This window comes from Tauraco erythrolophus, chromosome 7 (assembly GCF_009769465.1).
Source record: "Tauraco erythrolophus isolate bTauEry1 chromosome 7, bTauEry1.pri, whole genome shotgun sequence".
In the NCBI taxonomy this organism is placed as follows: domain Eukaryota; kingdom Metazoa; phylum Chordata; class Aves; order Musophagiformes; family Musophagidae; genus Tauraco; species Tauraco erythrolophus.
This window is the reverse complement of record NC_141471.1, coordinates 36923085-36936597: the sequence shown is the minus strand read 5'-3', so window position 1 is coordinate 36936597 and position 13513 is coordinate 36923085. Positions and strand designations below refer to the sequence as shown.

Here is a 13513-nt window from a genome sequence, read left to right as displayed (position 1 = left end):
GATAATATTGGTTCAATGAATATTTTAAGGGGCTGCAGCCAAGTGGGAATTAGAGAAGCAGAAATAGCACATGGGCATTCATTGGTTTTTTTTAACTGCTTAATTAAATGAGGGATTATTCAGTTGTTTCCCAGACAGCACCAGAAGAGGGAGCAAAATGACATTGTATTTTTCATTTAGAGTTTTTTTCACTGTAGTCTTCTATGCTGTCCCATTAAAAGATCAGATATATTCCTCTCTCCCTTCAAGCAAATTACCAGAGTTCAGGAGACTGACAGGATCATACACTGAATATACGGCTCAAACAGAACCATGCTTCCAGCTAGTCATTACCCACTACACTTTCCTTTACAGGAAGACACATTAGCAAAGAATCATGGCAGAAATGTAAATTCCTGATTACTTTATTTGTGTGTGAGATCTTCAGGAGGCCAGTGAGGACACAATGCCTCAGCAGTGCACTATTTACTGTGCGAGTATTCAGAGCACAAAGGGCTCAGTGGCTACCAAGAGGATATAAGGAAAATGATGTGACAGGAGTCAGAGAGCTTACTTTCCCTTAGGAGAGGATACTCACTTTCTATCCCACTTTTATACATCTCGGAAACAATCAGACTTCTGGTTCTTAAAACTGAGATGAATAATGTATTTATAAGGACATAAGAAGAGTACAGGAGAGTATCTAGAGGATTTAGTACAAAAGTAACTGCGCAGCATAATAACAGATGAAAGTGAAGTATGAACATACTGCAAAGAACTGTTGAAGACAATTCAGCTACAAATGGGTTTTAAAATAGTTGTTACCTCCTGGAGGAATGATTTCAAAATAAATGCAGGCTGCTGCCTTTTGCTCTGCCTCTAGCACCACTCAGGGGAGATTAATATTAAGCTGCAGAGAAGACAGAATATTATGTTATTTCATAATCCTTGTCTATCTTGCATTTAGTTTGTTCAGAACATTTCGTAAGTAACAAAAAGCAAAAAAGTCTGGAAAAGAACAACAATTATTAAAACCAGGGGATTAGCTGTGCCCCAAGAAAGATACGTGAAAACTGAACTTGTTGTTTCTGGGTAAAAAAGAAAAACAAAACCAAACCAGTTAAACAAAAAAAAAACCCACACACAAACAAGCAAAAAAACCCTCCAAAACTGTAAGCTACAACTTAGCAATGAGTACATAACATATTTACTACAGAAAAGTTTCATCAGTCATTTGTATCATGTATCTGTAAGCCACTGAACGAAAAAGCTCTGAGACTGTTTTTTCAAATTCATCAGACAAAAGAAGAAACTTAAAAGTACGCTTTAATTTACTTGTTTAGTTTTCTGCTTGGAATATGATGAAGACAAAGAGTTTAATATCATTAAAAAAAAAGGCTTAGAGGCATATTCTAGGAGTATAAGAAAAACATCTGCAATGTTAGTAGTTTGGATTAAGTGTTCTCATTGCTCTGAGACTTCATGCTTTAGTATAATAAGCTTATCCTGGGCAGTTTTTAGTGTCCACAAAAGTATCCAACATTGATCTCTGTCAAAACCAGTGCTAAACATTTATCTGCTCTGATATAATACTTGACTTGTTCCTAAAGTCATATGTAAAAGCAAGAAGACAATGAAGTTGGGATATTACAACCTGATTCTAAAACTACCAGCAAGGCGATTACTTGGTTACAAAAGCCTTGAAAACTTGACACAACTGGCAGCAAAACTAGCACAAGATCTCTGCAGGGAGGAATCCCACCTCTCCACTGACAGAAACATCCCATGGGTGCTACCACCTGCAGCAGTGATTTCCTCTCAATGAAGAAGATGGTTTGTAGTTCTATAAATCATAAACATGTTGTCTTGTGACTTGGTCAGGCTTCACATTCAACAGCTCCTCCTGCTGCTATACACAGAGCCCTCATAGCCCCCCAGAGAACTGGGTATACACTTAAAAGCATTAAGCCTGCCATAGCATGCCAGTTTTATTTCTATGGGAGAATAGAGCTATATTTGCCAGTTTATGGCCTTATTTCTACTTATGTTATAAATGGTTTCTCCTTTTAAAATCCTAAGGTAAGAAAAGCTTTTATTTTTTAAGAATCTCATCTGAATCATGAGGCCATGCTATTGCTCTTCTTTCATGAAAGGTCCTCCTGTCTGGCCTATAGTTTAAATACAAGAACGGTGTAGGCTTTAGTAGATTACATTAGATTAGCATATCATCATTACGTAAGGAGACTCAACCATATAAATCTCCTTACAAAAGGAGTCTTAATTTGGAGCTTTTCTCAGGGCTAAGTTGATGCTTTGGAGACTAATTGGACAATATCTTCATTTAAGCAGCTGCAGAAGTACTTCTTACTCTCTAGGTTGGATTATTCAGAAGATAATGTCCCAGTTGATCATGTAAATGAGAGGACAGTAATCGTTGGGTCCCACAGATACACAAAGCAAATGTATTATCAATGTAGGCAATTGTCATCCTCGCCAAACAGGATATGGCTGAAACTCTTCCAACTGATTCATTATGAAGAAAAATAATTTTTTAAAAAATTGAAAATGCGGTAGCTTTGAGCAATTACTTGCCACCTAAAAATAGAAATTGAGGCCAATAGAAATTACTGTTCTTGTAGCATGTTTTTTTGTCAGATGGAATCAGACTCTCAGACAAGGCTTAAGGACATTTATTATACCTCTATTGTTTTAGGCTTTCCAGTAAACCGTGGCAGACTCTGCAATAGCATAGGACTAGCTTTAAAGTTAAAAACATAATGGACTTAATAAAAGGACATATTTTTGTCTTTCAATTCTTGAGCCCTTGAAGTTAATTTTAAGGTTCTTTTCCAAAAGCAACAAAATCATATTTTTAAGAAAAACTGAACTTCTGACAAATTGCTAGGTCCTTTGAATCTTTCAAATACGAATCTCCTTGCGAGTTAACTTAATTAACTTTGGTCTTGAGTCCAAAAATTTTCTGTTTTTAAATAACTATCTTGAATCACCTATCTTTTTAGCCTACTTTCACTACGGGAACTGGTTTATAAGGATTCAGAATGTGTTTTCTAATACTAAAACAGAAGCAGATGCAGTCCCATCTTAGGACAACTCTTGCGTTTGGAAGTCCTTTCTTGCTCTTCCATGCTTCATTGCAAATTAACTGACTTTATGCACTTATGTTTTGTACTCACTACTCCTTCATACTCATCCAAACAAGATGCCCCTTTTGTGTTACTTGCCTCAAAGCATGTACTGATTACAGAGAAGCTGTATCTCACACTTCTGTCTGTCTTATACTGAGGCCCAAGGCCTCATTATACTCTTCCAGGAGTCTACAGATAACTAGACATCTATCAGTTCACAAGCAGTTACTGGAACAAATGCTTGAGCAGGGTAGTCCAGTATCTCAACACAGAAGAGACAGGCACTGAGTCAATGTTCTCAGCTGGAGGTCTGCATTTGCTTTAAGTTGAAGAAGAGCGACTCTGAACTCTGGATCTTCTTAATCCACCCAGCTCCCCACAAGCCAGATGCTGGAAACGACAGAGATCTCTGCCTACACCATTCTTGGGGACACTTCACCATAAAATAAATGGCTACCAAATCAATCTCCACACCTGTGACATAAATCCACAGCACCAAAGAATGGACAAGTACTTTGGTATTTTCACAGCTGTTAAACTCAGCAGTAAATTTATCACTCTGTAAGTCATGGCATTATAATGATTGTGCGACTGATTCAGCTGCAAAATATTCTGGCAATCTTCCAGCTGCCCGCTCTGCTTCGCACGCTGGCTGGATTGGCTGGTGTCTCTCTACCTGTGTGACCCGTCACTTTCGTGATAGCTCACCGCAATGGTGAGCAGCACTGCCTCACCCTGAGCCTAACTGGAGTCTACAACAGTCTGGCTGGGAAATCCTCAGCCTCTCTGTCCACCTGAAACCTCTCATAGTAGAATATCCCTTATATCCCCTAGTGCCAAGCAGTTGCATCCACAGCCCTACAACACTCATTCTCCAAAACCACAGGAACAGCAGATACCGAAATAAATCGAAGTTCTGCCTTCATGTACTACGATCAAATCCTTCAGCTGCCAATCTGCACCCTGGGGTGCAGAAAATATTTCTATATCCCACTCCTAAATATTTTATATTCATAGCATAGGCATGTGACAATACAGCAGCGGTTCTTTCTAATTTAAGAAGAGCTTTTTTCTTTTAAAAATGCTATCCAGATACTCAGTTTATTATAATACTTGTCACTAAAAAAAAATTTAAAAAATCACAATGTTGTTTGAGATGACTGCACAAAGCATAAATACACTGCCACAAGAAAAGACTATAAACAGAGCTTAAAATAAAACCAAGACTTGCTTGATAAAAATGCTACACAAAAGTAGATGCTATGCACAAATTTAGCTTTGTCTTAAGAAGGAGCCTACTATGTAATGACCCTTTGCAACTGCAGCATCTCAGAGGCTCTACCTTTCCAGCTGTTCCAAACAATAGCACATTCTCTGTCTTGGACTGTGGAAAACACAGCAAGCAGCAAAGACTAGAGGTACACCATTCATCAGGCATTTTCATTCACTCTTCAGTCTATAATGTTTTCCATCTTTGTTCCTCGCCTGTTTGCGTGACCAGGCTCCTGTCTTCCATCCAAATGCCCTGTGAAAGATACAATAAACATAAGGCCATCAGTATATTCCAAATGACAGGACTTGCACCCTAACAGTGTTGAAAAGAAACCCTCAAAGCAGACATTCACCACTGCAGAATATTTTTCAAGGATCTGGGCACCAAGAATTTTTCAAGTCCAGCCCAGAATCACTCTTTCATGTTGATAAACCAGGCTTTGAAAAAAACTATGGAGGGATACTCCTTTCTCCTGAACAATTTCAAAGGCAAAGATTAAAAAATAACACAAACAGGTCCTCTGAACAGCTTCGGTACAACTCAGAAATCATAATGGTGCAAATTAGCCAGTACTGTTTTGTGATGTGGTAAGATTTATGACTCAGGGTAAAGCTTTCTTAAAACCAGCTCAGACCACCGCAACTGCAGCACAAACCATGGACTCACCAACAGCGGCACAGTTAGCTGGTAACTAGCAGGAGCTCAGGCTTGGCCCACTTCCATGCAGTAACAGGATGAAAAGAGGCCAAGGTTCTCAATCACCTAATCCCTGATGATCTCGACACGAGAAATGGGTTCTAAGATATTTGTCAAACACTAAACAAGAAGTTTATCACAGAATTGAGAAAAAAACAAACCACGTTCTTCTGTGTTTCAGTGACCCATCTTGTTCTGTTGACCAAAGCCGTCTTGTTTTATCTGCAGTGTAGCTCTTAAAGGAACTAGTTGGCTCCTTTGCCATGTTTCCTTCAGCATTGGACTTCAGCACCTATTTGGTTTATTTTTCCTTCCTTCAGGACAGAACTACATAGCAATCATTCTAATTGCAAAAGAACTACTGTTCTGGTGTGTAATGGTCTGAGGTAGTAAAAAGACAAAAGGTATTTCAGGTATAACCATAGCGAATAACCGACGGACTAGAATACAAACCTTCTAGGCAAGCCACATCAAGGCAAACATTCTAATGAACGCTAATATATGTAGGAAAATAATACTGTACTGAAAATGCACCCTGAGTCATCTTACTTTACTCCAGCAATGCAAACCCACAAAGCCAGAAAAGCTCTGACTTGGTCTTCAGCACTGCCTCTAGAAGTCCCACAACATATTCTGTCCTACAGAGGAAGTCCTACATGTGTGGCTTTCATGCTAACGTACATTACAGATGCTATATTTAGCAAAGAAGGGTGAAATTGACTATTTCTCTATCGCGTGGCAAAATGGTTCAAAACATAAAACACTGGTCACCTTGAACAAACCCCCTTCTAGCACCACCTACTTTACTTACAGCCCAGTTCTCACCACTCTGTTGCTCCAGATTCACACTTAGTAACACTCACATAGGCTTAAACAGATTAAACCAAGTCCTCTCCATGTGAAGTACCTCTTCTTACTGGTGAAAATACATTTTCTAAACTAGTATATTTTTGTATTAGAACCTCTGCTTCCACTAACAATACAGTATGCAAACCCACATATACTCCGTTTGTATCATTTACACCTTCATGAAAGGGTACTGCACCACGACTCTGGGCAGTCACTCACACAGCAGACACCTGAGTGGTCAGGTGTAAGGCAGAGAAGACAACAGTTCATTCTACAGACTGACCTTTAGTATATTAAGTTTTAGTGCTGAAAACCTCACAGGTTCGGTATTTTCCCTGAGAGCATTATTTCATTATTTCAAAAGTTTAACAAAAAACAATTCAACTGTTTTGAATTAAGGCACAGTTTTCAAAAACAGCTTCCTGGAGGAAAACTAAAATAACTTTGCTACGACGTTCCTCCACATGCATCAGAAGGTGTAACTGTGAAGCTCAACATGCAATGCTCAGTGTGGAGTTCACATATTCGGAGGACAACACTCAACAGAAATGAAGAGCGTTACAGATCCTTGAAGTCTGCATTCTACGAAGAAACAGGGAACCTTTGAATGGATGTCAGAGGGCATCAGTCCACATGAAGTGCTTAAAGAAGCTTAAGAATTCACACGACTGTAATTTCTTAAAGGAGCTTAAACAGTACTTTCAGCTCCTTCCTCCTTTAAAGGGAAGAGAGACCAGGGGTCTTATCGTGAGTCTTGTGATAATAAGTTACATACATCTGGCTCCTGAAATCATGTAAGACACAAAAGCCGTACTAAAAAAAGATTTACAGTCCTTACAATCACGGTGAAAAGTCTAAAACATCAGTAAAGTGCACCATGAAGGTTCAAAACCAAATGGCAAATAAAAGAAACATGACAATGCCTTTAGTTTTTAGAGTAACATCTTTCCAGTCAACCTCATAATTCTGGGATTCTGACACGATTGGAGATTTGAGTTTGGCAACAACAGAAGTCAAGATGCCAATTTAAAGTGGTCCCATTGCACATTTATTACCTCGCTCCCCATGAAGTAAATTAATTTAGCTGTGTATCATAAGCACATTAGTTTTATTGTGGTAAGTGTACTGTCATGAAGATTACAGCATTGTTAAAGTTTACAGACATATTAATAAATTTTGTATATACCTAGTTATGAAATGTTAGAAACTGTACAAACATATGTGTCTCATGCTCTAGTAACATACTCTCTCCAAACTAGGAAGTGGTAATTTGCTGAATATTCTTAGGAATCGTCTGCAAAATTCTGCCATCAGAGGAACCTTCAACGTATTTTTATCCTGTGCTGATTCCCTCTTGCTTCATGCTGGCACTTCAGATGAGCACTGCTCCACAGGGCAACTACCGGAGCACACTTACACCAGTTCCAGCATAGCACAGAAGCACACACAGGAAAAAAAGTGGGAAATTCTCGGAGTTCTAACGTCCATAGTTAAGGCAAACAGTTCACCTCTTGTGATCACCGCCTTTTAATTACTGGACATTATTACACTGGGCTTCTTTTAACAGCTCCTCTTCCTCCTTGACAAGGAGAGTCAGACGGTGGTCACGTCTGAATTATTTAAATTCTGTTTGGAAGCCCACAATGTATGGATATCGACACAACCTCTTCAAGGACCACGACGCTGTCCAGCCTGCTGGGAAGACACCTGGGGCACCTTCTTCTTGTCTAGCGGCGGTCCCTTCGGTAACGCTCTCATCTTCACAACCGTACGATTTTAGTAACCTACAGGAGATGCGGCACCCGAAGGCGCACCGGCAGCCCCTCCAGCTCCGAAGGGTTTTGGCCTCCCTTGCGCCGCCTGCGCCGCTTCCATCGCTTAATTCCTTCGTCTCCCTTGGGAAAGTTCGTAGAACTCGATGACCCGCGCGATGAGGGGCAGCGCTTTGCTCAGGCTCACCGCACGAGCAGCCCCGGCCGACCCCGCCTCCGCTCCGCTCCTCGCCGCGAGAAGGCGCCGGAACGCGCCGGCGCTGAGAACCGGCTCCGCGCCGGGGGGAGCGCGGGGGGGAGCGCGAGGGCCCGCGCGAGGGCCCGCGCGAGGGCCCGCGCCCGGGCCCCCGCCCCGCCTCGGACCCGCCCCCCGCGCCGCCGCGCGCCCGCCGGAACCGCCCGCCGAGGTCGCGGCCCGCTCAGGGCGCCGCGTGACCCTTCCTTCAACTTCCGCTGTGCGCATGCGCTCGGCGCCAGCCCCACCCCACCTCCTGCTCCCGCGCGCCTCGTCCGTCTTTACGTACTAGAGTTACGTCTGACGCCATTCCGCAGGGAGGAGGGGGAAGCCCGCGGCCCTCTGGCCGCAACCTACCCCGCTAGTTTGCAGCGCCGTGACGTCCACCTTGTCCGACAAGGTCCCTAACCAATCAGAGGTCCCGTTGCGGCACTTGATTGGTTGTCGCGCCGGTAGGGGCGGGCCGAGCGCCGGCGTAGCTTGGTTGCGGCAACACCGGCTTACATAGGGCGGAGTACGGCGTGTCCTTGGGCTCAGACACCGGACGGAGCGGGAGGTGCCGGGGTTGTGGTGATCGCCGCGGGCGCAGCGTCAGAGGGGCGGCCGGCCAGGCAGGTGCGGGCCGCGGCCGGCGGGGTAGCGGCGCGCGCGGCCTGGTCTCGGGCCCGAGTCGGCGCGGGCCTGGCGCTGCGGCCCGGCGGGGCCGTGAGCCCGGACGGGGGCTGTGAGGCAGCCAGGCGGGAGCGGAGGGCGGGCAGCGCTCTTGTCTGCCCTGAGAGCGCGGTTCGCGCCTCTGTGGGCCGAGGCGGGGGACCCCGGGGCCGCGGACCAAGGAGGCGCCCAGCGTGCGGCGGAAGGTCACCGCGGGGCCCAGCGGCCCCACCGCGGGCGGCCGCAGCCAGGGGGTGGGAGAGGCGAGGGGATCCCGGCCTGCCTGGGCTCCGCCGGCGGCCCCTCGGGGTGGGGGGCGGCGCGGCCTGGTCCGCGCGCCCTTGTGGGGCGAGGGCGCCAGCTGCCGCACTGGGGTCGAGCCCGCGTCGAGCTGCTCGCCTGGAGGGCCCCGCCGCGCTGGGAGCCAGCTCCTCGCCTCAAGGTCAGCCTCCGCGGAGGCAGAGCCGGAGGCGGGAAGTGCGGGTGCCCTTGGGTGCTCTCGCCGCTCCGCGTTGCTGCTGGCGGGGGCCCGGGAGGCTTCCGGCTCGTAGCAAGAGGGGAGCGGGCCGGCTCTGCGCCTGCCGCCCTCGGCTTCTTCCAAGGTAGGGTGCTGGTGCCCTTTTCCGCCTGAAACTGGAAAACCTGCCAGCAGTCCTGTCCCTTTATACAAGACTGTGCGTGACTAGGAAACTTTCCTCTTATAGATATACAAGCTATATATGGAAGTCGTGTTCAATTTACTCTTCAAAAATTATCTCGGTACTGTTTAAATGCTGTGGGGTAATTACTTTGGCTGAGAGAAGGTTTTTCCTGCTCTTCAAGTGTGTTTATCACCTTGATGCCTTTTACATAGTCTAATGATTCTGTTCTAATCTTCAAACCCAGGAGCTATAGCTTGTGGATAGAAAGCATGCTGGAGAATTACTAGACTGATGAGCCGTATATATGATTTTGTAAACCAACAGGATGCTTCTTAAAGCTTCCGTTGAATAGGTGACCTTGAAATTGCGATTCTGACCTCTGTGTGTGTTCTTGGTCTAGTACTGAAAATGGGCGATATTGAGAAGGGCAAGAAGATCTTTGTCCAGAAATGTTCCCAGTGCCATACAGTTGAAAAGGGAGGCAAGCACAAGACTGGACCCAACCTGAATGGCCTATTTGGACGCAAGACTGGACAAGCTGCGGGCTTCTCTTACACGGATGCTAATAAGAATAAAGGTAAACTTAAAGATGTTTTTATGAGTTACTAGGGGCAAAAATTTTGAGTTCTTGGGGATAGTTCTAGAACTACTAAAATCTGCCAAAAAGTAAAACAATACAGAGGACAAGAATATAGATGTGTTCGTTATTTTGAAGTCACTATTGAGCACTCCGTGGAGGTGTTCAAGGCCAAGTTGGACAGAGCCTTGAGTAGCCTGATCTAGTTGAGAGGCGTCCCTGCCCGTGACAGGGAGGTTGAATTAGATGGTCTCCAAGGTCCCTTCCAGCCTATGCCATTCTATGATTTATCTTTTTTCTTCTCTCTAGGTATCACCTGGGGTGAGGATACTCTGATGGAGTATTTGGAAAATCCAAAGAAGTATATCCCAGGAACAAAGATGATTTTTGCGGGTATTAAGAAGAAGTCTGAGAGAGCAGACTTAATAGCATACCTCAAAGATGCCACTGCAAAGTAAAGTTATCTGCTGCCTTATTTATTTCACAAAGGAGATGGAAATGTCTGTGATGATTTTGGTTTTTAAACTTTCTATTTTTACATATACAGCGTCTAACCTTAAAAATCTGTCTCACCCATCATATAACATTGCTCATGGTGGGTCACTGAAGTATACACTTGTTTGGCAGCCATTAACTTATTGGAAACTATGTAATTGGGATGATTTAGGTGACTACAATGTTCAGTCATTCTTGATCATAGAATTAAAAAATAAATCAACATTTCCTGCCTCTTCATTGTTTAAAAAAATATGTATAGATAATCAAATGAGTAATTGTCAACAGTATAATAGCTTTGACAGCCCGGATCTTTCAGATTAAAAAGCAGGGTGGTTTTTCGCATCTTGTGTTACATTACTTCAAAGACTTTTAGAAAACCCTGAACAACAAGGACTTAAAAAAAAAAAAAAACCAAACCAAAACCAACAACAAAAAAACCCAACCAAACCCCAAGATAATATTTTTCTAAATTTTATCAGTGCTAGATGTCGTGGTATATATTAATCTGTCTAAAGCTTGCGATAAGAATGCATTTCATCTAACTTAAGTGTGAAATGCCAGTCATGCCCGTCCACTTTTCTTTTGTCTAGGGGAAGCATGTTACCTAATTTATCCAGACTTTGACAGCTGCATGCACCAGTAAAGTATAACTCCCCTTCAGAAATATCTTCAGTATTGAAGTGTTATTGAAGCCTTTTGTCCAGTAAATGTTCTGAGAACAACCATTCTTAGTGTAATGAGTAGAACAGAAAAACATCCTGTTCTGGAAATAAAAGTGCTAAAGACCAAGCTGAGAGTTATTAAGTCTCCTTAATTCAGCAGAAGCATTCACCCAAAATCTACTGTTACAGGCTATTTCAGATGAAGGGGTACAGAAATGAATACACTGGTAGACTGAAAGGGAACAGTCTTCCTCTGTGCCTGGCTGCAGCCAATGTCATTACTTCCGAAGGTTCTGTTTCGCACAGTGTAAAGTGGTATTTTTAATGTTTTAACTGCATTTTTTTCGTACTAAGTGAATTGTTCAGATGAATGTATTTACTGTGTACCAACAGTAAGGCATAACTCAGAGCAATCAATACTGTAAATTAAAAAAAATAAAAACCTTGTTTGCTGTATGTGTCTGAAATTAAGTGAAAAACAGTGGGAATGTAGAGAGAAGTTGAGTGTCCAACTTTGCATCATTAGGAAATAAGACAAACAAAAGCTCACTGGGAAAAAACATAAATGCTAATGGGGTTAGTCTGAGAAGTACTGACAAGTGTGATGAAGTTAGAAAGTAAAGTAGTGTGATGAAGTGCAAAGCTAAGCTCTTCCACCAGTGTTTTCTGCACTTTCGCTGTTTCCTACATGGGACAGGATGGGCGAAAACTCAAAGTAGCTTGAAAGCTGTAGCTGTGCTGTAGGACTGGCCGAGTTTGAGTTATGTTGAGTAGTGTGCTTAATGACTGAGTTGCAAAGGGCTGTTTATCGGAATTAATGATTTAGAGTTAAGATTACTAACAAGTTGTCTCAGTGGTTGCTACCATATGTGTTGTGATTTTTTTTTCCCCCCAAACTAAATATACTAGCAGCATTTCTTGTATATAGGAAGGCAGACTTCAATGTTAACCAGCAGCAGCTTCTCTACTAAAAGCTTGTTAAGAGTTATCTTCAACTTGTAGCAGTTTATTACTGTTTCACTTTTCAGAAGTGATGTTTATCATAGCAACTTTATAGCTGTACAGAAGTTAGTTTTTCAGTGTGCCAAAATCATGATAGAGCAGTCACTGATACAGAACATAACCTTACCCAGCTCTGCGCTCTTCTGAAATAATTACAGTGGATCACACGGAGAGAGCTGTGGCACTTTCTATACTGTCAGCACCTTTATGAGGTGTAAAAATACTTTGTGATTTCCCAGATGCTCTTCTCTAGTTGAGCTGGAGAAGAAATGGACTGCAGAAGGGCGGCATTTAGTTCTGCACAGGCAACAATTTACAAAAGGTAAGTTATCCATCATCAGAAAAAGTCCTTCAGAAGAAAGCAGGGTGATCCTTTGTCCAAAGGAAGTAGGGAACACAATTTAGCTTGGTTTGTTCTAGCTGTCCGTCCCTCAGAGACCTTGGTACAAAGACAAGTGCAGCTTATACATGCTACTGAAGATGGAGAAAGTTGGAACTTTTTGATTCTAGACTGGGAGTGCATGCTTGTTTACATTTTAGGGAAAAGATCCTTCTGACCTTTAAGATTTCCTCTTTCTATCCATACAGCCCTAGGCGGCAGCAGTTTACAAGATTTGTCGTAGTAGATCAACAGCAGCCGTTGGCTACTGGACAAACACAGCACCAGTGGGTCAGCGGAGTAAGAATACTAAAATGGAAGAAGGTTAGATTGTCAGTTGTTGAGATAAGGCTTAATGCAAGTGCCTGGGTGGGTTTTCTGGAGGGTGGGAGGGAGGTGTCCGGCTTGGTTGTGGAATTGAGCTTTAGTTCTTTGCTTTCTAGTTTTATAAAGTAGTAGGAGTGGGGTTTGCCTTTATTTTACGAAAGAGCCAGCTGAGTGTTTTTCTTTCTGATAGTGGTATCGGTCTAGACACTTGGCATTTCAGTAGTTCCTTTACAGTTCCAGATTAGGGAATCAAGTCACCTTTGCCAAACATTGCACCATCCCATAAAAATGCTTCTTGGCTACTAATTTATGGATTTGATGGGGCATGCCTTCAAAAATGATCTTGTAATATTTTCACATGCAGTTACGCAATGCATAGAGATTGTCAATGTCAGTGACTGGAAAAAAGGTAAAATTCAAAAGTATGCCTTTTCACAGTATGACACTTCAAAATGAAATAGGATACTTCTAAAATTATGGAAGTTGTTATTTATGCATCTCATTGAAATTTAGTGATGCAGAAGCTCTTTTTTTATTTGGAGTTTAACATTTCAAATGTAATCACTCTACAGTAAACAGCTTAATTTGGGAAAGTTCCATTTGTAGCCATCCATGCAATTGTAGATAATCCTTCAGTTAAAGATCTGCTCGTTTTAATAGATGTAGTCTCGTATGGGATTATGGAATACTTTCCTTTTTTGATATAAAATACAGTATCAGTGATCCAAAACAAATGTGGTACATTATGCTTTTCTTATGGGGGAGAACAGAAATTAAACAGCTAATAGTTAAGAACTGTTAAATATTCTAGTCTCTCCTGTACATC

At 42.9% G+C, this 13513-nt stretch overlaps 1 protein-coding gene across 2 annotated transcripts; it reads left to right on the top strand.

Annotated features, from left to right (window-relative positions):
* Window positions 1-8435: 8435 nt before the first annotated feature.
* On the top strand, window positions 8436-10739 carry CYCS (cytochrome c, somatic). Of its 2 annotated transcripts, none has more exons than XM_086614608.1 (3): window positions 8436-8506; window positions 9643-9819; window positions 10129-10739. In XM_086614608.1, the coding sequence occupies exons 2-3, from the start codon at window positions 9651-9653 to the stop codon at window positions 10275-10277; spliced, it is 318 nt and encodes a 105-aa protein (XP_086470734.1). In that variant the 5' UTR covers window positions 8436-8506; window positions 9643-9650; the 3' UTR covers window positions 10278-10739. The 2 variants fall into 2 exon arrangements, with proteins under 2 accessions (XP_086470734.1, XP_086470733.1); XM_086614607.1 differs by having other exon boundaries at window positions 8436-8565.
* The last annotated feature ends 2774 nt before the right edge of the window (window positions 10740-13513 follow it).